At 39.1% G+C, this 21,772-nt stretch overlaps 1 protein-coding gene across 6 annotated transcripts in view; it reads left to right on the top strand.

The window, feature by feature from the left end:
* The window catches only part of DICER1 (dicer 1, ribonuclease III), a 71,081-nt gene extending 58,397 nt beyond the window's left edge, over positions 1 to 12,684 (top strand). For all 6 annotated transcript variants that reach the window (XM_074393558.1, XM_074393556.1, XM_039468705.2 and 3 more), the window contains 5 exons: positions 2,253 to 3,141; positions 4,792 to 5,060; positions 7,540 to 7,702; positions 7,792 to 7,867; positions 8,237 to 12,684. In XM_074393558.1, coding sequence (XP_074249659.1) covers positions 2,253 to 3,141; positions 4,792 to 5,060; positions 7,540 to 7,702; positions 7,792 to 7,867; positions 8,237 to 8,402 — 1,563 coding nt within the window. In that variant the 3' untranslated portion in view covers positions 8,403 to 12,684. The remainder of the gene's footprint in view (positions 1 to 2,252; positions 3,142 to 4,791; positions 5,061 to 7,539; positions 7,703 to 7,791; positions 7,868 to 8,236) is intronic.
* Positions 12,685 to 21,772: the final 9,088 nt, after the last annotated feature.

Here is a 21,772-nt window from a genome sequence, read left to right as displayed (position 1 = left end):
AGTATTTCCAGGTAGCATGTTCTGTGACACTATTCTGATTTTTACCTGTTTATTGAGGATATTTTTAACTCATAGAGTATTTGTCTTATTGCAAAATTAGAACTTATTTGAAAAAGCATTAAGGGAATATTTTAATGCAAGTTAGGTCAGGACAATTATTTGTTATTAATTTAGAAATATGTAGAACCTTAAAGGAAAATGTATAGATTTTGAGCTTTGGAAATAGTATTTTATTTCTACAAATAACATTCCAGTAGTAGTCGTCCTTCTTTGTTAATACCTTTCATAACATATTTGGCTCTTTGAAAAACTTGTAGCATAAAGGTGACATTGGCATGCCATGTTTTGTTTTGTTTTTTCAGATACATAGAGTTCAATTTATTTTTCTTAATGTTTCTGTTGGCACTTTGGTTATTGGAATTCATTAGAGAAATACTGTTCCGATTTTTATTTAGTAACTTATTTTCATTGAAATATAGGCCCTTGCATTATATTGAAAAGATAAACCGTAGTTTTGGCTGGTTGCATTGCTGTTCTTCCTGCCTTTCTCTGGCCCTTCAGCAAATGGGCTTAACTGAAACCTTTGCATGCTAAAACGCCTCTTACTAGAAGAGAGTGTCGAAGTTGACTTGAACTGTCAGAGAAAAGGATTTCATGCTGCTATTTTTTCTTAAAAGGCTTGAAGTGCTCTTGAAAAACATTTTACGAGGTAGAACCCCACTCTTTTGTAGGTGAAGAATCTGAAACCCAGAGGCACTAAAAGGCTCTGCCCAGGATCACACAGTTTGTGATAAAAGTCAGCCCTTTGTGATTTTTGTGCTCTGTCACTTTTGACTTGTGGTAGCACCTTTCTAAAGATACAGAAGGGTTTTTTTTTGTTGTTTTTTGTTTTTTTTTTTTCCCAATTAAAAAACTTACTGTCTTATTTTTTAAAAATTGCAGTTTAGCCCTTTTTGGTCTTAACCAAACAGTAATCAAAAGCATCTTCATGTTGCCTTGGAAAAGTATAAGACTTTTAGCAGAAAACAGTTCCTTGAGGTCTGCCACTGCAGTTTCTTTTGGTGTTCTTTCTTGTTCTTGAAAAGGTGTTTTTTTTTCTTAATTAAAACAATGAAAAGATATATAGATATGGCTTGGCTTACTGCTATTTCTTTTCAGACAAATATAGTGTTTATATCTCTTGAGTCTGGTTTAAAATGAAATATTTGTAGTATTTAAAAAATGCCTGAAGGTTTTAACTTTTTTTGTCAGAACATTCTGGAAAGTTGTTACAATCAACATTGACACACACCCTTCGCCTCCCCCCGCCTCCCACAAGTAAAGTTTTTTGCTTTTTTAAAAAAGTTACATAACAGAAATTTGGCATCTTTCTAGGATTGCAAAAAAGTTACATCATTACTAAAATCTAGCCCATTATTAAGATTGTCACTCACAAATAAGCTTTTGCCAAAGAAATTGGAATTAGCAAAGATCTTTTGACAGGAATTGGGTTGTTGTGTTTCATGTTAGTCTAAATTTTCTTCTATTTTTGTCACTTATGCTATAATCTCTTCCCCTGATTACTGTAGCTCAGAGTGGAGGGGAAAAGCATAATTTCTCAAATTCATAGTGTAGTGATCACTTTTATTTTTTAAGCAACGCAATGTAGTTTTTTATTGTAGCAGTTTACTTTGATTTGAAGTACAAATAGGGACAAAAACTTTATTATAAAATCCTATTGTACATTTTTAATGTTTTAAATGTAATTTTATCTGGCTTTATATTCTTAATTGCAAAGGTAATGCTTTCCTACATCCAGAATTTCATTTTATTAATTTGAAAATCCTTTTGAAAATCAAATTACCACATTTTCAAACTTTGTCAGCAAAATTGAAGATATCTGTGATCAGTTTATGAGTGCTTTCATTGTGTGTCCTGCTGGAGTTAGACTTCTTAGTTGAAGTTTTACATTGTGGACATTAATTTTAACTTTATATCCATGTTCAAAATCCTTAACTTAAAGCTTCATACTGGATAAAGGTCATTTTATAACTTAGGAGGTGAACATTCAAAGAACATGTTTTACTTTGTTTATATGATTAAATAACTTATTTTATGTTAATTGAAAACAAATGGCCATGATTTTAAAGTTGCCTTTTAGTATTTGTGGTTGTCATTTGAAATTATCCATAACCCTTGCTTTTATTGAGTTTCAAACCCTTTTACAAAGAGCAGCTATGTCTCCCCTCCTTCCCCATTCTCCCTTGTTTCAGACAAAAGACTGCATGCTGGCGAATGGCAAACTGGATGAGGACTACGAGGAGGAGGATGAGGAGGAGGAGAGCCTGATGTGGAGGGCTCCGAAGGAGGAGGCTGACTGTGAAGATGATTTCCTGGAGTACGATCAGGAACACATTAGATTTATAGATAACATGTTAATGGGGTCAGGAGCTTTTGTAAAGAAAATCTCTCTTTCTCCTTTTTCAACCACTGATTCTGCATATGAATGGAAAATGCCCAAAAAATCCTCCTTAGGTAGTATGCCATTTTCATCAGATTTTGAGGATTTTGACTATAGCTCTTGGGATGCAATGTGCTATCTGGATCCTAGCAAAGCTGTTGAAGAAGATGACTTTGTGGTGGGGTTCTGGAATCCATCAGAAGAAAACTGTGGTGTTGACACGGGAAAGCAGTCCATTTCTTACGACTTGCACACTGAGCAGTGTATTGCTGACAAAAGCATAGCGGACTGTGTGGAAGCCCTGCTGGGCTGCTATTTAACCAGCTGTGGGGAGAGGGCTGCTCAGCTTTTCCTCTGTTCTTTGGGGCTGAAGGTGCTCCCGGTAATTAAAAGGACTGATCGGGAAAAGGCCCTGTGCCCTACTCGGGAGAATTTCAACAGCCAACAAAAGAACCTTTCAGTGAGCTGTGCTGCTGCGTCTGTGGCCAGTTCACGCTCTTCTGTATTGAAAGACTTGGAATATGGTTGTTTGAAGATTCCACCAAGATGTATGTTTGATCATCCAGATGCAGATAAAACACTGAATCACCTTATATCGGGGTTTGAAAATTTTGAAAAGAAAATCAACTACAGATTCAAGAATAAGGCTTACCTTCTCCAGGCTTTTACACATGCCTCCTACCACTACAATACTATCACTGGTAAGGAGCCCACGACCAAACTTCGTTTCTGGGAAAATGAGACTGTGTGTTTATTGCATTGTGTTGTCCTTGTAAAAAGTGTTGTATGCATGGACAGTGTTGGTGCTTAATATTCGAGGGATGGGGGGAACAAAAGGAAAGCATTCTTTATTTTCCTTGTTATTTGGGGAGTACGTATTGCTTTATAACTTTGGTTGATAGCTGTCTTATATACCCTTATATACGCCATTTTATATGCTGCCTAATTAGAGAAATTTGAGCCTTAGTATTTTGGTGTGTTTTCCCCATTTTATCCTCCAAATACCTTTCTCCTGCCCATTCAGTGCTGCTTTTGGTTCTTGATTTAGTTGCATATTCTGGGTGTATTTCCACAGCCTTTTATTGTTCTTCCTGGACAAAAAGACCCCTCCCTCAGGGTCTTTCTAGAGATGATAGATTAAAAGATTAAAAGCAATGATTTCACGAGAAAGTTGCATGGCCCTTGCTGAGACTCTGCTGTCATCCACTTCTCATTGCGCTCTGTATTTTCCCCTCCTTTAGTAGGTAGGCTCTCAATCCGCTAGATTAGAAGGGAGAACAAGCCCCTCAGACCCAAATCAGCTTCAGCTTGTGAAACACAGCTGACGTTTACAGATTTCTGTATAGGAAGAATAAGTGCCTGAATTCAGAATACCAAAGCGAAATATAAAGTTTGTAGTTTGTATAACAAAAACAATGTAGGTTAAGGTCATCAGCAAAATATAGAAACCAAAAAGTGAAAAATATGACTCTGGACTATAGAAAGACTGTTGAAACTGAAGCCCAATTTTCATTATGAAGAAATGATGCATGGCTTTCAACTACACTGTGTTGGAAGTTCCAAGACCTGGGTTCCAGCCTAGCATAGTCTCTGCCTCTTAATTCTTTGCTTATTCTGGGACAGGCCACCATCTGTCCCTGCCTCAGTTTCTTCAGCTGAATGGATTATTTTAATCACTGTGAGAAGCTAGAAAATAGAGGCGTTGATTTAACATTAATCATTTTCACATTTTGACAACCAGTTTACCTGCCTTTGCTCACTTTCACAACTCCTCTTTCTCAATCTCTTGGTTTGTGGTAAATTCATTTCTATAATAGCTCAAGTTAAGAAGAGGGTCTTCTTTCCCTGTCATCCTATGTAACAAAAATTACCCAGGAATGGTATACACCCATTCCAGAGTGTAAATGAGACTTTAGCGATGGCAGCATAGCATAACCACATGGGGAGGTGTGTGCGGCCCTGGTTTCACTGAAGTGATGATTCAGTGTGAGGGAGACTCGAGAGGAAGGTCCCAGCACCTGCCCAGACAGCGTAGTGCCAGAGAAAAGCGTTCAGTGATCATAATAGCACCTGTGAGATTTTCTTTTTTCCTTCTTAACAAGCGTTAGTCTTTTGACCACTTGAAGGTTTTATGACCCTAATTTATACAAGAAACGTGCTTAATTTGCCACTAAAATTTAATTTCCAGTGGCTTTTTAGTAAGTATTATATGTCAAATAATTTCCTTATTGAAGAATATATGTATGAAAATGTAAATGCAAATCTTTTTGGGGTTTGGAGATCAGTTGCATATGTGGGGATAGTGTAAATGCTTCTGCATGAGCTCACGGTTCCACTTTGGATCCTCTCAGATTGTTACCAGCGCTTAGAATTCCTGGGAGATGCGATTTTGGACTACCTCATTACCAAGCACCTTTATGAAGACCCACGGCAGCACTCCCCGGGGGTCCTGACGGACCTGCGGTCTGCCCTGGTCAACAACACCATCTTTGCATCGCTGGCTGTAAAGTATGACTACCACAAGTACTTCAAAGCTGTCTCTCCTGAGCTCTTCCATGTCATCGATGACTTTGTGCAGTTTCAGCTTGAGAAGAACGAAATGCAAGGAATGGATTCTGAGGTTAGTGCTGTTCAAAACTATGTTGAGAAAAGCAGTCTGACTAGGAGTCTCAGTAGTTTCAGAGTTCTGACTGCACAGCAGTGTAAAGGGACATCGGGAGGTCAGGGGTGTGGGACTCGGTGTGCCGTGTGTTCCCTGCCGCACTGAGTGAACTGCAGTTGGCAGGCAGGCCTCTTAAACTTGTCTGCTCCCACCGTGTGCTGTGTGGTCACTCAGGTGAAGAGAAGGAGCCAGGGCCTTTCAGTTATTTACTCTTCCCACACCTTCATGAGGGCTTCCAGCATTGGGGCGTGCCCAAGAAGTGGCCTCCACTGCCCAAGGCAGGTTTAACTTTAGTGAAAGCCCAGTGTCATTTTGTCTTTTTTAAATGGATCAGAAATATTTGCTAATATCTCAGGGAAGCATCATAAATGTACATTCTGCTTCTACTTGAAGTGGGAAAACCTAATTTAAAAAACAAACTTCTAAATTTTTGACCATTGGAATTTGGGAGGCTTCTATTGTAAGTTCAGCCAAAGGCTCTCTGGTGATGGAGCTAATTCTAATGTTTGTGAGCTATTTTGAGTTTTTGTAGGAAAGGATATTGCTTAGATCTTTCCAGTCTCTTACATTCATCTGCATACCTGTGTCCCCCAGAGAGACTCTCATTTCCTCTTCCCATTTCAATTCCTTTGATTTTCTTATTTTTGTAGATTTTCTTATAAGAAGTCAAGAAATATAGCCTTTACACTAGTAGCTGTTTTAGTTGTCCTTGCTTTAGTTCATACCTTCCCCTTTTTAATTGCACCAGACTTTTGCTGGAGAGTAGTGAGTTTTCTTTGTATGAGAAAGATTAAGAGTAGGTCTGAAGTCTAGCCGCAGGGCCAAGTGTCACACCCTGCCAGCTGCCCAGATGTGCACTGGAGGAGTTAGTAGGCCCTGCTCTTAACTTCACCGCGCCTTTGTGCTCTTGTCCAAGATGAACAGTCTGAGCCGGAGCATGGCAGGCTGTGAGGCGAGGAGGTGGGACCATCTCGTAGACTTCCAAGTATTATCTGGTCTCATTCTTTAGAAATACTTAAGCTTGAAATTTGAGGAATTAGCTAAAATTAGATGGATACCAGTGGGGCATATTGGTTTTGTTAGTTTTTGTTCATTCTTTCCTTCCCTTTGTTTATATAAACATATGTATAGAAGTTACAAGAACTGATGGGAAATGTCATGGTCTGGCATTTCTAACTTACTATTTGATCTTAAGAAAGTCTCTTTTCCACTCTGGGCCTCCGTTTCCTCAGCTGTAAAAATAGAGAATTAAACTTGGTAAGTTTTAAAATTCCTTTCTATCTCAAAACCGTAATATATGAACAGTAAGTCTTTTTTTAAAGCAGTTAGCAGTATAAATGTATTATATAGAACTTTGTATGGCTAAACAACCTATTAGAAATTAGTATTTTCCCACTTTCTCTTTCTTTCACAAATGATTTGTGTTGATTTTAGAAAAATTAGTACAAGTAAATAAAAAGAAAACTAGTTAAATTTGCCCAATTATGCTACCTCAGAAATAACCCATATTAACATTTTGGGATGAATTGCAGATGTATATAGATATAAAGATACGTAAAATCTAAAATGGAATTCTATTATGTATAGTATACTATATAGCCTGTTCTTTTCCCTTATAATAAATTGTGGCTGACTTTCTGCATACTGATTGGTGTCGTGATGCTCAGGAGCTACATGCTAGTCAGCACGTGGCTGATTTATTTAAATGGTTCTTTAAGGCTGGGTAAAGTAGTTTTTAGTTAGGATGTTTAATGATTATAAAAGTGATAAATACACTTACGTATCTAGTTACCTCCTTAAAATAAGTTCTTAGAGATGCAATTGCTGCATCAAAGAATTGTGAATTTTTCAAAGGCTTTTGATACAGATGTACGATTTTATTAATTTGCATACCTGCTATGTCAGACATTCTGTTATAGTGAACACATATCTAGTGGCTTAATGAAGAGGGAACTTGGAGGAAAGTATCTTTCAAATAGAATTTCCCTATTTCCCTACAATAGCGATTTCTGCTCCCCAACCATGCCAGCACCAAACCAATTAGTACTGTTGAATGCTTGCCAAGCAGCTAGGGGGTAGAACTGTTTTAAAGTACAGGTCTTTGGTTATGAGTGAACTTGAATTTTTTTTCATACTTTTATTGACTATTTCTAATTCTGTGTTAAAGTTGTTTAAATTTAGAAGTAATCTTTTTTCATTTGCTGGGTACAGAATAATAAATGGGGTGGGGATTTTTTTTCTTGAGAAGTTTGGAAAACTTTTTTTTAAAGGATGTTTGTTTTACTACTACAATATAGTGGGCATACCATAAATTGTATTTCTCCCCTTATTAAAGAAGTAACAAAAATCGTATTATATCCAAGAAAAGAAACACACATCTGTGGACTGCCTGTAAAAGTGGCCTTTTTTGCTTACAAGTCACTTTTCTCTCTAATAGCTTAGGAGATCTGAGGAGGATGAAGAAAAAGAAGAGGATATTGAAGTTCCAAAGGCCATGGGGGATATTTTTGAGTCTCTTGCTGGTGCCATTTACATGGATAGTGGGATGTCACTGGAGACAGTCTGGCAGGTGTACTATCCCATGATGCGGCCACTAATAGGTATTATTGGCTCCCTTGAGAAAGAAACTCACAAAATTAAAAACAACTTCAAAGATAATATTCATATTATTCTTTCATTTTGATTGCAGAAAAGTTTTCTGCAAATGTACCCCGTTCCCCTGTGCGAGAATTGCTTGAAATGGAACCAGAAACTGCCAAATTTAGGTAAGCAAAAAATGTACATGGAAAAAAATTAACTTAAAAATATCAAGGGGGAAAAGTTCACAAAGATACTGTAAACTAATGATTCTGAGAAATATTTACACTGTGGCGTGCTGTTGTCAGGTTTCTCCTTGTAATCTGATCAATTTCCTTTTTTCCTTCTGTTTTTATGAAATAATGCTGAAAAAAAGACTAGACGGCAGCCCTGTCTGTCGGGGGCATGCAATTGCAGTGAGTCGTAACGCGTGTTTCCTTTGTGTGGTGTCAGCTTATACATGGCACTCTCGGCCTGAGAGTACACACTAAATGCTGATTGACAATGATAATAAATACTTCTGACTTCTAATTCGAGATGTTTGGATTTTTTTACAGCCCAGCTGAGAGAACTTACGACGGGAAGGTCAGAGTTACCGTGGAAGTAGTAGGAAAGGGGAAATTTAAAGGTGTTGGTCGAAGTTACAGGATTGCCAAATCTGCAGCAGCAAGAAGAGCCCTCCGAAGCCTCAAAGCTAATCAACCTCAGGTTCCCAACAGCTGAAACCCCTTTTTAAATCCAAAACAAAAAAAATTAAGGGGAAAATTATTTAAATAGGAAAGGATGACAAAGTTGATTTTGAGCAGAAAGAGTTGAAGGCAGAATTTAAAGTTTGTTTGATAACAAGATAGATAACAGAATAAAACATTTAACATATGTATAAAATTTTGGAACTAATTGTAGTTTTAGTTTTTTGCGCAAACACAATCTTATCTTCTTTCTTCACTTCTGCTTTGTTTAAATCACAAGAGTGCTTTAATGATGACATTTAGCAAGTGTTCAAAATAATTGACAGGTTTTTTTGTTTTTTGTTTTTTTTTTTCAGTGTAATTCATGTCAGCTTTTATTAGTGTTAGAAGGCCGTGGAGCTTAAACCTCCAGCAGTCTCTAGGACGATGTAGCTTCTTCTCCAGCTCTCCATGTGTGCGGTAGTGCCAGTCCTGCAGTAGTTGATAAGCTGATTAGAATGGTAAGGTTTTTGAGAGAAGTGCGCCAATGTTGTCTTTTCTTTCCACATTATACTGTGTAAGGTGATGTTCCTGGTCACTGTTGCACCTGATAGTAAGGGACAGATTTTTAATGAACATTGGCTGGCATGTTGGTGAATCACAGTTTAGTTTTCCGATGCCACATAGTCTTGCATAAAAAGGGTTCTTGCCTTAAAAGTAAAACCTTCATGGATATTCTTTAATCTCTGATCTTTTTGGAACAAACTATTTTACATTCCCTTCATTTTCTTAGCCATTAGACATTAAGACAGCGTGATACTTACAACTCACTAGTATAGTTGTAACTTATTGCAGGATCATACTAAGATTTCTGTCATGTGTGTACTGAAGACATTTTAAAAACCAGATTATGTAGTCTACGGACATTTTTTATCATAAAAATGATCTTTGACTAAATACCCCATTTTACTAAAGACCTCCTGCTAGGTAGTTCCACTGATGGAAATGTTTATGGCAAATAATTTTGCCTTCTAGGCTGTTGCTCTAACAAAATAAACCTTAGACATATCACACCTAAAATATGCTGCAGATTTTATAATTGATTGGTTACTTATTTAAAGAAGCAAAACAGAGCACCTTTACCCTTAGTCTCCTCACATAAATTTCTTACTGTACTTTTCATAATGTTGCATGCATATTTCACCTACCAAAGCTGTGCTGTTAATGCCATGAAAGTTTAACGTTTGCGATAAACTGCCATAATTTTGATACGTGATGTAGGTCATTAATTTAGATAAACTAGCTCATTATTTCCATCTTTGGAAAAGGAAAAAAAAAATTTTTTAGGCATTTGCCTAAGTTTCTTTAATTAGACTTGTAGGCACTCTTCACTTAAATACCTCAGTTCTTTTCTTTTGCATGCGTTTTCCCCTGTTTGGTGCTACGTTTATGTATTATGCTTGAAATTTTAATTTTTTTTTTTTTTTTTGCACTGTAACTATAATACCTCTTAATTTACCTTTTTAAAAGCTGTGGGTCAGTCTTGCACTCCCATCAACATACCAGTAGAGGTTTGCTGCAATTAATTGCCCTGTTAATTATGCTTGAAATTTAAGAAAGCTGAGCAGAGGTGTCTCATAGTTTCCAGCACATGATTCTGAAATTGATGCTTTGTGGAATGCTGCATTTATGTGTAGGTGACATTTGGATACTGTCCTTCCTGCTTTATCTGCATCATCCACCCACAGAGAAATGCCTCTCTGCGAGGGCACCCACAGAAAACTGTCAGCTCTGCTTTCTGAGGAACCCTGAGTGAGGGGGATATTGAGCTTCTCCAGTGTTTTTTGTTGTCTCCAATCTTAAACTTAAATTGAGATCTAAATTATTAAATGAGTTTTTGAGCAAATTAGTTCAGGTGACTTGTTTTAAAAATATTTAATTCTGATTTGGAATCTTAGGTGTCTATTTGAGTTTTTAAAAACACCTTAATGTAAGATACGGCCAGTTAAAACAAAGCAGTTCTTGAATCATATAACTGTAAAAGTGTACAGTTAACAAGTAAGGCTGGATGTGAATTTTATGGTGAGGGTGATTTGTGATCAAGTTTAATCACAAGTCTCTTAATATTTATAAACTACCTGATGCCAGGAGGTGAGGACTTTGCATTGTGTCTGATGCATGTATCCCAGTGTTACGGGATTCTCTTGATTCCTGGCACCAAAATCAGATTGTTTTCACAGTTATGATTCCCAGTGGGAGAAAAATGCCTCAATATATTTGTAACCTTAAGAAGAATATTTTTTTGTTAGTACTAAAATGTTCAGACTTAGACATGATTAGGTCATACATTCTCAGGGGTTCAAATTTCCTTCTACCATTCAAAATGTTTTATCAACAGCAAACTTTAGCTGTTTCACTTTTTGTTGGAGAAAAATAGTAGTGGATTTTAATTTGACTCACAGTTTGAAGTATTCTACGATCCCCTGGTTACTAAGTTAAAAAACAAAAAGTACGAGTTAGACATATGAAATGGTTATGAATGCTTTTGTGCTGCTGATTTTTAATGCTGTAAAGTTTTCCTCTGTTTAGCTTGTTGAAATGTTTTGCATCTGTCAGTTAAGAAAAAGAAGTCACTCTATGTTGCCCCACTGTACAACCCTATATGCCATCCTTCTGTTCCTGTGATTGCAATGTGAGGCCGGATGTAGTATGGAAAACCTTCTTGTGGGGTGTGGTTATGCTCTGAGCACATGTGTAAAGGACTGGGGAGGCGTATCTTGAAAAAGCAACTGCAGAAATTCCTTATGAGGATTGTGTGCAAGTTAGTTGACATAAACCTTCATTTGTAAAATTTTTAAAATTTCTTTTATAATATACTTTCCGCAGTCCTAACTATGCTGCGTTTTATAATAGCTTTTTCCCTTCTGTCTGTTCATGTAGCACAGATAAGCATTGCACTTGGTACCATGCTTTACCTCATTTCAAGAAAATATGCTTAACAGAGAGGAAAAAAATGTGGTTTGGCCTTGCTGCTGTTTTGATTTATGGAATTTGAAAAAGATAATTATAATGCCTGCAATGTGTCATATACTCGCACAACTTAAATAGGTCATTTTTGTCTGTGGCATTTTTACTGTTTGTGAAAGTATGAAAAAGATTTGTTAACTGAACTCTTAATTATGTTTTTAAAATGTTTGTTACATTTCTTTCTTTTTTTGTTTATATTATGTGAAGTGATGAAATTTAGAATGACCTCTAACACTCCTCTAATTGTCTTTTAATATACTGATATTTTTATTTGTTAATAATAATCTGCCCTCAGAAAGATTCTGATACCCTGCCTTGACAATGCAAAGCTGGCGGCTGCCCTGGTTCCTGAATTCAGGTGTTCACCTGGCAGTCGGCTCCTTCAGTGGCTCACTGGAGGCAGGTGGGGACTTGGTGGGGACTTTAGAGGCCCCCTGGAATCCAGACCAAGCGCAGCTCATGCACAAGGCCCCAGTGATTTAAAACATTGGATCTTGCTATGTTACGGTGTCTAATCCCTTTACACAAAATTTAAGCCACCAAACGGAGACCTTGATACCTTTTTGAAACTGCATCTGAAATTATGTTAAGAGTCCTTAACCCATTTGCGTTATCTGCAGAAGAGAAACTCATATCATGTTTATTACCTATATGGTTGTTTTAATTACATTTGAATAATTGTATTTTTCCAACCACTGATTACTTTTCAGGAATTTAATTATTTCCAGATAAATTTCCTTGTTTTATGTTGTACATGAAAAGTTTTAAAGATACGTTTAAGACCAAGACTATTAAAATGATTCTAAAAGTTGTTGGAGACGCCAATAGCAATATCTAGAAAATTTGCATTGAGACCATTGCATTTTCCACTAGCAGTGAAAGTGATTTTTCACAACTAACTTGTAAATATATTTTAATCATTACTTGTTTTTTTTTCTAGTCCATTTTTATTTGGACATCAACCACAGACAATTTAAATTTTATAGATGCACTAAGAATTCACTGCAGCAGCAGGTTACTTAGCAAAAATGCAAAGGTGAACAGGAAGTAAATTTCTGGCTTTTCTGCTGTAAATAGTGAAGGAAAATTACTAAAATCAAGTAAAACTAATGCATATAATTTGATTGACAATAAAATATTTACCATCACATGCTGCAGCTGTTTTTTAAGGAACATGATGTCATTAATTCATACAGTAATCGTGCTGCAGAAATTTGCAGTCTGCACCTTATGGATCACAATTACCTTTAGTTGTTTTTTTTGTAATAATTGTAGCCGAGTAAATCTCCAATAAAGTTATCGTCTGTTCACTTTGTGTCCTTTCATCTTTTTTTCACTTCAAGTGGGTAATAACAGTTAAATAGTGGTAGGAATGATCTTTATAATGTTTTAATTCCATGGTGAATCATAGGAAAATGCATATTACAATACAAAATTTTGTTTACCAAGTTCTGCTTCATGTCTACCTGTAGAATTATGTAGTAACAGCTGTCTTTTTTGAAGACTTAAGTAATACCAATCTGTTTTTTGGGAATTCTGTCACATTGATTGATGCATTCTAGGTCTTGGACTGTTTAGGTGATATGTTTGACACATTCTTTAGGTGAACTTGGCTTTTCTAAAATCAAATGGACAGAATGTTTAGTTTCCAGGTTTTTAGGACACATTTCCAATATCGTTGATTAAAAACAAATTCTATCATTTTAGCCTTTTGACCCAGCTTTTTTTTGTAACTCAGTAAACCAAGCACTAATACGAATCATTTGGTTGTAGGAACAAGATGGTAAGACGTTTTTTAGAATGAGGAAAAAGTGTAGTTTTCCTTTGTAAGTTTCAATTAGTCTCTTCCTTTCCTCTCTCTCTCTGCTCTAAACTAGAGGAGAAAAAAGTATCTGTATTTTAATCGTGAGGAATCTACATGCTTGTGTGTGTTGGTGTTACTGCTCTGAATTCTCTAGATAGTTCAGGCCAAGCCTTAGGGCCACAGGTCCTTCCTGCCAGCGTTGACCCTACCCTCCAAGACAAGCAACTGCTCACGTCTGCAGCTGTCATGGCTAGTAATAAAGAACACAGCCAGGCTGAATGTATCATTTTGCAGATTGTGATGTACATGAAAAGAATCCAGATGGGATTGAATTTGTGTGTGTGCACATCTGTGTGTTTTAGATGGAATGGTAAATGGCCGGTCACAGCCTGCTCAGGTCTGTGTGCCTTGCAAAGATGCCAGGAGGGAGTGCTTTCTGACTGGTCTGCAAGGCAGTGTATGAACAACTTGTAGAGGGCGTTTGTGTGTGTGTGTGTGTGTGTGTGTTAAAATACACTAAGTTGACCATTTTAGCCATTTTTAAGTGTACAGTTTAATGGCATAAAGTACATTTGCAGTGTTTTGCAGTCCTCAGCGCACCCTTCATCTCCAGAACTTTTTCTTTATCCCAAATTGAAACTCTACCCATTAGACACTAATACCCTTTCCTTCCAAATTCCTGGCAACCCCTCATTCTACTTTGTTCTGTCTCTGAATTCACTTTTTTTTTTTTTTTTTTTTTTCAGATGAGTCTGTTGCCGAGGCTCGAGTGCAGTGGTGTGATCTCGGCTCACTACAACCGCTGCCTCCCAGGTTCAAGCAGTGCTCCTGTCTCAGCTCCCCACTAGCTGAGACTACAGGCGTGTGCCACCACACCCAGCTAATTTTTTGTATTTTTAGTAGAGGTAGGGTTTCACCTTGTTAGCCAGGCTGGTCTTGATCTCCTAATCTTGTGATCCACCTGCCTCGGCCTCCCAAAATGTTGGGAATCACAGGTGTGAGCCACCACACCCTGCCTGAATTTAATTTTTTTAAGTAGCTCATATAAGTGGAATCAGACAATGTTTGTTCTTCTGTGTCAGACTTAACTTCACTTAGCCTGAAGTCTTCATGGTTCATCCATACCATGATGTGTCAGAATTTGCTTTTTAAGGTGAGTAATATCCCATTGTATATATAGACCACATCTGGTTTATTCATCTGCCAGTGGATATTTGGGTTGCTTCCACCCTTCAGCTATTGTGAATAATGCTGCTGTGAACGTTAGTGTGGACATATCTGGGTCATTGCTTTCAGTTCTCTAGCGTATATACCCGGAAGTAGAATTACTGGATTGTATGGTAATTCTGCTTAATTTTTTGAGGAGTCTCCATATTGTTTTCTGTAGTGACTGTACTGTTTTCCCTTCCCACCCGTAATGCACCAAGTTCCAGTTTCTTCACATCCTCATCAATACTTGTTTCTGTGTTTTTGATAAGAGCCATCCTAATGGATGTAAAGTGGTATCTTACTGTGGTTTTGATTTACATTTCCCTAATGATCAGGGATGTTGAGCATCTTCTAATGGCTTATTGGCCATTTGTCTCCTTGGAAAATTACCTATTCAAGTCCTTTTTACCCATTTTTGGATTTTTGTTGTTGTTGTTGAGTTTTAGAAGTTCTATATATATATATATATTCTGGATAAGAGTGTTATGGTTTTATCTCTTACATTGGGTCTTTGATCTTTTGTACAGATGCTTCCCTGTTCACGATGGAGTTATGTCCCAGGGAACCCATCGTAAGTTGAAAATATCTTTAGTCAAAAATGCATTTGGCTCATACTTGTAATCTCAGCACTTTGAAAGGACAGGGTGGGCAGATTGGTTGAGCTCAGAAGTTCAAGACCAGCCTGGGCAACATTGCAAAAGCTCATCTCTACTAAAAATGCCCCTAGCTGGGTGTGGTGGTGCATCCCTGTAGTCCCAGCGACTCAAGAGGGTGAGGTAGGAGAGATCACCTGAGCCTGAGGAGGTCGATGCTGGGGTGAGCCATGACCATGCCACTGTACTGTAACCCTGGGCAACAGAGTGAACTGTTTCAAAAAAAAAAAAAAAAAAAAAAAAAAGCATTTGATCCACCCAACCTACTGAACATCATAGCTTAGCCTAGCCTAATGTAAATGTGCTCAGAACTCACATCAGCCTTACACTTGGGCATAATTGTCTAGCACAACACCTATATTTATTTATTCATTTATTTAATTTTGAGACAGGGTCTTGCCCTGTCGCCAGGCTGGAGTGTAGTGGTGCAATCTTGGCTCACTGCAACCTCCGCCTCCTGGGTCCAAGTGATTCTCCTGCCTCAGCCTCCCGAATAGCTGAGACTACAGGTGTGTGCCACCGTGCCCAGCTAATTTTTGTGTTTCTAGTAGAGATGGGTTTTTACCCTGTTGGCCAGGATGGTCTCAATCTCTTGACATTGTGATCCACCCACCTAAGCCTCTCAAAGTGCTGGGATTACAGGCGTGAGCCACCACGCCCGGCTGGGTCTTGGAAGTATGATTTCTATTGGATACATATCACTTTTGCACCATCAGAAAGTAAAAAAGTCATTTGGAACATCATATGTTGGGGACTCTCTGTTTAGAATAAAGGTAATAGTCCAGCTTCATTTTTTTGCATGTGAATAGCCAGTTTCTCCAGCACCATTTGTTCACATTTTTCTACTGTTCTCCTACTGAAAGGGTGCTCTGCAAACAGTCCTGCCACTCATCTCAGCTGCCCAAACTAAAAGCTTACCAAGGGTTATCCTTGGTTCTTGTCCTTCTCTTGTGTCCTGCTTCCTATCAGTCCATCAGTAAATTGTTTATTTGGCCCCCTAGGTAAAGCATAATCCCTTTTCCACCGCCAGCACCCTGATCGATCAACCATTGCTTTTACCTGGATTATGTCACAGCCTCCTAATGGGGTCTTCTTACTTCCACCCTTTGCCCCGCTGTGTTCTATTTTCCACTTTGTAGCCAGAATAATCTAGTTAAAATAGAAATCAAAATAGATCTGAACTCCTCCCATGGCTTACAAAGCCTGTGCGATCCGACCCCTCAATGGCTGAGTCGTCTTCTCTCAGTGTGCTGTAGTCACGAGGGTCTTCCTGGTTTCACTGCACACTAAGCTCATCCTAGTACAGAGTTCATGGGAGGCTCTGGGGTCGGACTTCCTGTTTGTGAAGCCTTCTCTGGTACTTGACTATGTGACCTTGGAAAAAATACTTTGTTTCTGTGCACTCCACTACATTAGTGATGATAGTAATAACTAGAACCCAGAGAATGAGGATTAAGTGAAAGAATGCAGGGAAGACGTTTGGTGCAGAGCTGGCATCCAGAAAACACTCATCTTTAATGGAAATGTGTTAGCATGGTTGGCTCCTATCATTCAGGGTCCCGTTCAATTACTGCTCAGAGGACAGCCCTTATTAATATAAAGTAGCCCCCCATCACTATCATGGATTTAGCATTGCACTTTATCACTTGGTATCTGGCTGTCCCCCACACCATACTAGAAAGGATGCCCCCTGAGGATAGGACCTCATCTTGCTTCCTGCTTTAGATCCAGTACCGAGCACCCAGCCCAAATTTGAGAAAGTGAATATATGGTCAGTTATCTAACCCATGTGGCTTAAACCAAACCTTAAAATAAGGAGCACTGTATCACCATTGGACCAAAAATGATTTGTTTTCCATTTTGCCTCTCTGACCCTAAAGCCAACCATTTTCAGTAATTAGCACTGGAGATCAGCAGTCACCTTCAGGGTGCTGACTGGTGGGGAGCTGGGAGCAACATACACGTGTGTGCACATTATCCCCTTAGATAGTTACTCAAAACCTATACTGAGCTTTGTGCCCTGCCTGATTCATACCTCCCAGACCTTACTCGTAGGCCCCTGTAGTTTGGATTAGGCATTCACACTTACTCATCCCGATCTTTGGGCCTGAGCTCTCAAAGCTACAGTGTGTCGACACGTTCTCCCCAACTTTGGAAATTGATCACAATCCTAGTGCCACTGTAGTCAGTTACCTTGCCCTTCCCTGGATCAGGGAGAGTGGGTTTGGAGAACTTGCTCAATCTCAATAGTACAGGTAGTAAGCTTTTAATTTTTTGATTTTTTATTTAATTATTTTTTGAGGTCGAGTCTCACTTTGTCACCCAGCCTGGAGTGCAGTGGCATGAACACGGTTCACTGCAACCTCAGCATCCTGGCTCAGGTAATCTCCTACCTCAACCCTCCAAGTAGCTGGGACTACAGACCTGCACCACCACACACAGCAAATTTTTGTATTTTTTGTAGAGACAGGATTTTGCCATATTGTCCAGGCTGGTCTCAAACTCCTGGAATCAAGCCATCTGCCCACCTTGGCCTCCCAAAGTGTTGGGATTACAGGTGTAAGCTTTTTTTAAAGAATATTCTTCCTATAAGAACTACAACCACGTGGTTAAAAACACCTAAAAATGTACAAAAAGCCCTACCATGAAAAGTATTTCTCTTTATGTAGTGCTTTTCCCCAAAGGCAATCAATATTACTTAGTTTCTTTGAGTATATTTTTCAGACATTTTACACAAAGAAGTGGCTGGCTATGTCCCTGCCGCTTTTACATGGTAGCACATTCAGCATGCTTCTACCTATTGCTTTTTTAGCTAACATATTTGAGAATATTCCATATCAAATCTCTCTAGGATTTATTTTCATTATAATTGAGGTAAAACATACAGTAAATGCACAAAGTGCACTAATCGTAATACATGCAGCATAATGACTTTTTACATGTGTGTGTGAACACACGCATAAAGCCAGCTGTTTTTTGTACGTTCACATACTATTTCATTGTATGGAGACTCCCTTACTGGTTTAGCTTATTCCCTGATAGATATTTGTAATGTTCTCACATTAATTTGGTAGGAGCAAAGGTGTAGCTAATACCCTCATACATACTTCCTTGTGCATATGGAAGGACACCATGTGTCTTGGGTGCTACTACAGGCTCATAATTCTGAAGTCCAAAACACACTGAAAATTAAATTTCCAGAACTTACATGGAAGCAACACCTGACTTATACTGAGTTGAGCCCACGTATAGTGTCTGTCCCATTTACTGTGTCTAATCCTAGATATGACAACAGCAATATTAGCATGTCTCATTATTGGCCCTGCTGCAGATGCTGCTGGGGTTGTCACATAATAGATGGCATACATACTGAATTACTTTTCTAAAATTCAAGAAATTCTAATTGCAAAACACACTGGGCTCAAGGCAAGGGTTTCATATATAGGCTTGTGGCTCACCTGGCTAAGACTTGTCAAATATGTAGTAAGTGCCATGTCTGTGCTCAACGTTTTATCTATTTTATGCCATTTATTCCTCAAAGCAATTATTAAAATGGTTGCTTTTGGAGGAAAGTGGCTCATAGAGACTCTGATTGAGGACTAGAGTCAGGCCATCCAGTTTCCAGCACTCTGGGATTTGGGCAAGTTACTTTACCTGCTTTAGTTTCATAACCTTGCCTTTACAATAAGGAGCCAAGAGTTATTCCAATTAAATGAAAGTTCATGTAAAATAGATGCTGGAGAGGATGTGGAGAAATAGGAACACTTTTACACTGTTGGTGGGAGTGTAAATTAGTGTAACCATTGTGGAAGACTGTGGCGATTCCTCAAGGATCTAGAAATAGAAATACCATTTGACCCAGCAATCCTATTACTGGGTATATACCCAAAGGTTTATAAATTGTTCTGTTATAAAGACACATGCACTTGTATGTTCATTGCAGCACTGTTTACAGTAGCAAAGACTTGGAACCAACCCAAATGCCCATCACGAATAGATGGGATAAAGAAAATGTGGCACACATGCACCATGGAATATCATGCAGCCATAAAAAAGAATGAGTTTGGCGGATCCATGATGGTTGAATAGGAACAGCTCTGGAGTGCAGTTCCCAGGGAGAATAATGCAGAGGGTGAGTGAACACTGCATTTCCAAATGAGTTATTACTGCCCACAGACCAGGAGATTACCAAGCTGAAAAGCACCATGAGTTTCCAGCACTGCTGTTTCAGCTAGCACAGTGGGTCTCTGGACAAAAACTCACACAAATCTGGGTGGCCATTTCAGCTGGCACCTGGAATGCCTGGGAGACAAAGCCACCCATTCAACTGAAAAGGTGGCTGAAACAGGGATCCAGGTGATCTGGCTCAGCAGGTCCCATCCCCACAAAGCCAGCAATCTGAAATGCTCTGTATTGAGAGTTTCACAGCAAGTGCAGCTGGACCTGGGACGGTCCAGCTCTGTTGGGGGAAGGACATCTGCCGTTAACCAAGGCAGTCCACCACTACTGAAGCAATCTGCTATTACTGAGGCGGTTGCCATTACAGAGTTAGTCTGCCGTTACCGAGGCAGACTGCCATTACTGAGGCAGTTTTAACTATACCTCTATAAACAAAAACCACAAGGAAGTTCATACAGCAGCTGGGCAGAGCCCATGGCAGGTCAGCAATGCCTCTGCTGGCAGACTGTGAATAGGCTACCTCCTGGCTGGGCAGGGCAGCTCTGAAAAAAGGCAGCAGCATGTCAGGAACTTATAAATAAAGCTCTACCATCCCAGGACAGAGCACCTGGGGAAAAAGGTGGTTATGAGTTCTGCTGCAGCAGACTTAAACATACCTGCCCAGCATCTCTGAACAGAACAACAGAGCTCACAGCTCAGCACTTGAGCTCCTATAAGGGACAGACTGTCTCCTCAAGCAGCTCCCTGATCCCCATATATCCAAAGAGTCACCTCATAAAGTAGAGCTCAGGCTGACATCAGGCAGTTATCCTTCTGGGACAAAGATAATAGAATAAGAAACTGGCAGCAACCCTTACTGTTCTGCAGCTGCTGCAGGTGATCCCCAGGCAAGCAGGGTCTGGAGTGGACCTCCAGCAGTCCTACAGCAGAGGGGCCTGACTGTTGGAAGGAAAACTAAAAAACAGAAAGAAATAACTTCATCCTCAACAAAAAGGACATCCACTCAAGGGCCCCATCGGAAAGTCACCAACTACAAAGACGACAGTGGATAAATCCACAAAGATGGGAAGAAACCATCTTTGTGGCAGAAAGGATGAAAACACCCAAAACCAGAATGCTTCACCTCCTCCAAGGGATCACAACTCCTCACCAGCAAAGAAACAAGGCTGGATGGAGAATGAGTGTGATGACTTAACATAAACAGGCTTCAGAAGGTGAGTAATAACAAAATTCTCTGAGCTAAAAGAACATGTTCTAACGCAATGCAAAGAAACTAAGAACCTTGAAAAAAATGTTTGATAAAATGCTAACGAGAATAAACAGCTTAGAGAAGAATGTAAATGACAATGGGGCTGAAAAACACAACACCAGAACTTTGCAAAGCATACACAAGTTTCAATAGCCAAATCGACCAAGCAGAAGAAAGGATATCAGAGATTGAAGATCAACTCAATGAAATAAAATGAGATAGCAAGATTAGAGAAAAAAGAATGAAAAGAAATGAACAAAGCCTCCAAGAAATATGGGATTATGTGAAAAGACCTAATCTATGTTTGATAGTTGTACCTGAATGTGACAGAGAGAATGAATCTAAGCTGGAAAACACTCTTCAGGATATTATCCAGGGGGAACTTCCCTGACCTAGCAAGGCAGGCCAATATTCAAGTCCAGGAAATACAGAGAACACCACAAAGATATTCTTCAAGAAGAGCAACCCCGAAGCACATAATCATCAGGTTCACCAGGGTTAAAATATAGGAAAAAATGCTAAGGGCAGTCAGAGAGAAAGGTCAGGTTACCCACAAAGAGAAGCCCATCAGACTCACAGCTCCTCTCTCAGCAGAAACCCTACAAGCCAGAAGAGAGTGGGGGCCAATATTCAACATCCTTAAAGAGAAGAACTTTCAACCTAGAATTTCGTATCCAGCCAAACTAAGCTTCATAAACGAAGGAGAAAGAAAATCCTTTACAAACAAGCAATTGCTGAGAGATTTGGTCATCACCAGGCCTGTCTTACAGGAGCTCCCAAAAGAAGCTCTAAACATTGAAAGGAATAACCAGTACCAGCCACTCCAAAAACACACCCAGTGGTAAAAAGTATCGGCACAATAAAGAATCTGTGTCAACTAATGGGCAAAACAACCAGCTAGCATCAAAATGGCAGGATCAAATTCACACATAAGAATATTAACTTAAGGTCGGGCGCGGTGGCTCACGCATGTAATCCCAGCACTTTGGGAGGCCGAGGTGGGTGGATCACGAGGTCAAGAGATCAAGACCATCCTGGTCAACATGGTGAAACCCCGTCTCTACTAAAACACAAAAAATTAGCTGGGCATGGTGGCGCGTGCCTGTAATCCCAGCTACTCAGGAGGCTGAGGCAGGAGAATTGCCTGAACCCAGGAGGCGGAGGTTGCGGTGAGCCGAGATCGCGCCATTGCACTCCAGCCTGGGTAACAAGAGTGAAACTCTGTCTCAAAAAAAAAAAAAAAAAAAAATTAAATGTAAATGGGCTAAATGCTCAAATCAAAAGACACAGACTGGCAAATTGGA

This window comes from Saimiri boliviensis, chromosome 2 (assembly GCF_048565385.1).
Source record: "Saimiri boliviensis isolate mSaiBol1 chromosome 2, mSaiBol1.pri, whole genome shotgun sequence".
Classification (NCBI taxonomy): Eukaryota; Metazoa; Chordata; class Mammalia; order Primates; family Cebidae; genus Saimiri; species Saimiri boliviensis.
Note: the sequence above shows the minus strand (reverse complement) of the source record. Positions and strands in the feature narration are given on the sequence as shown.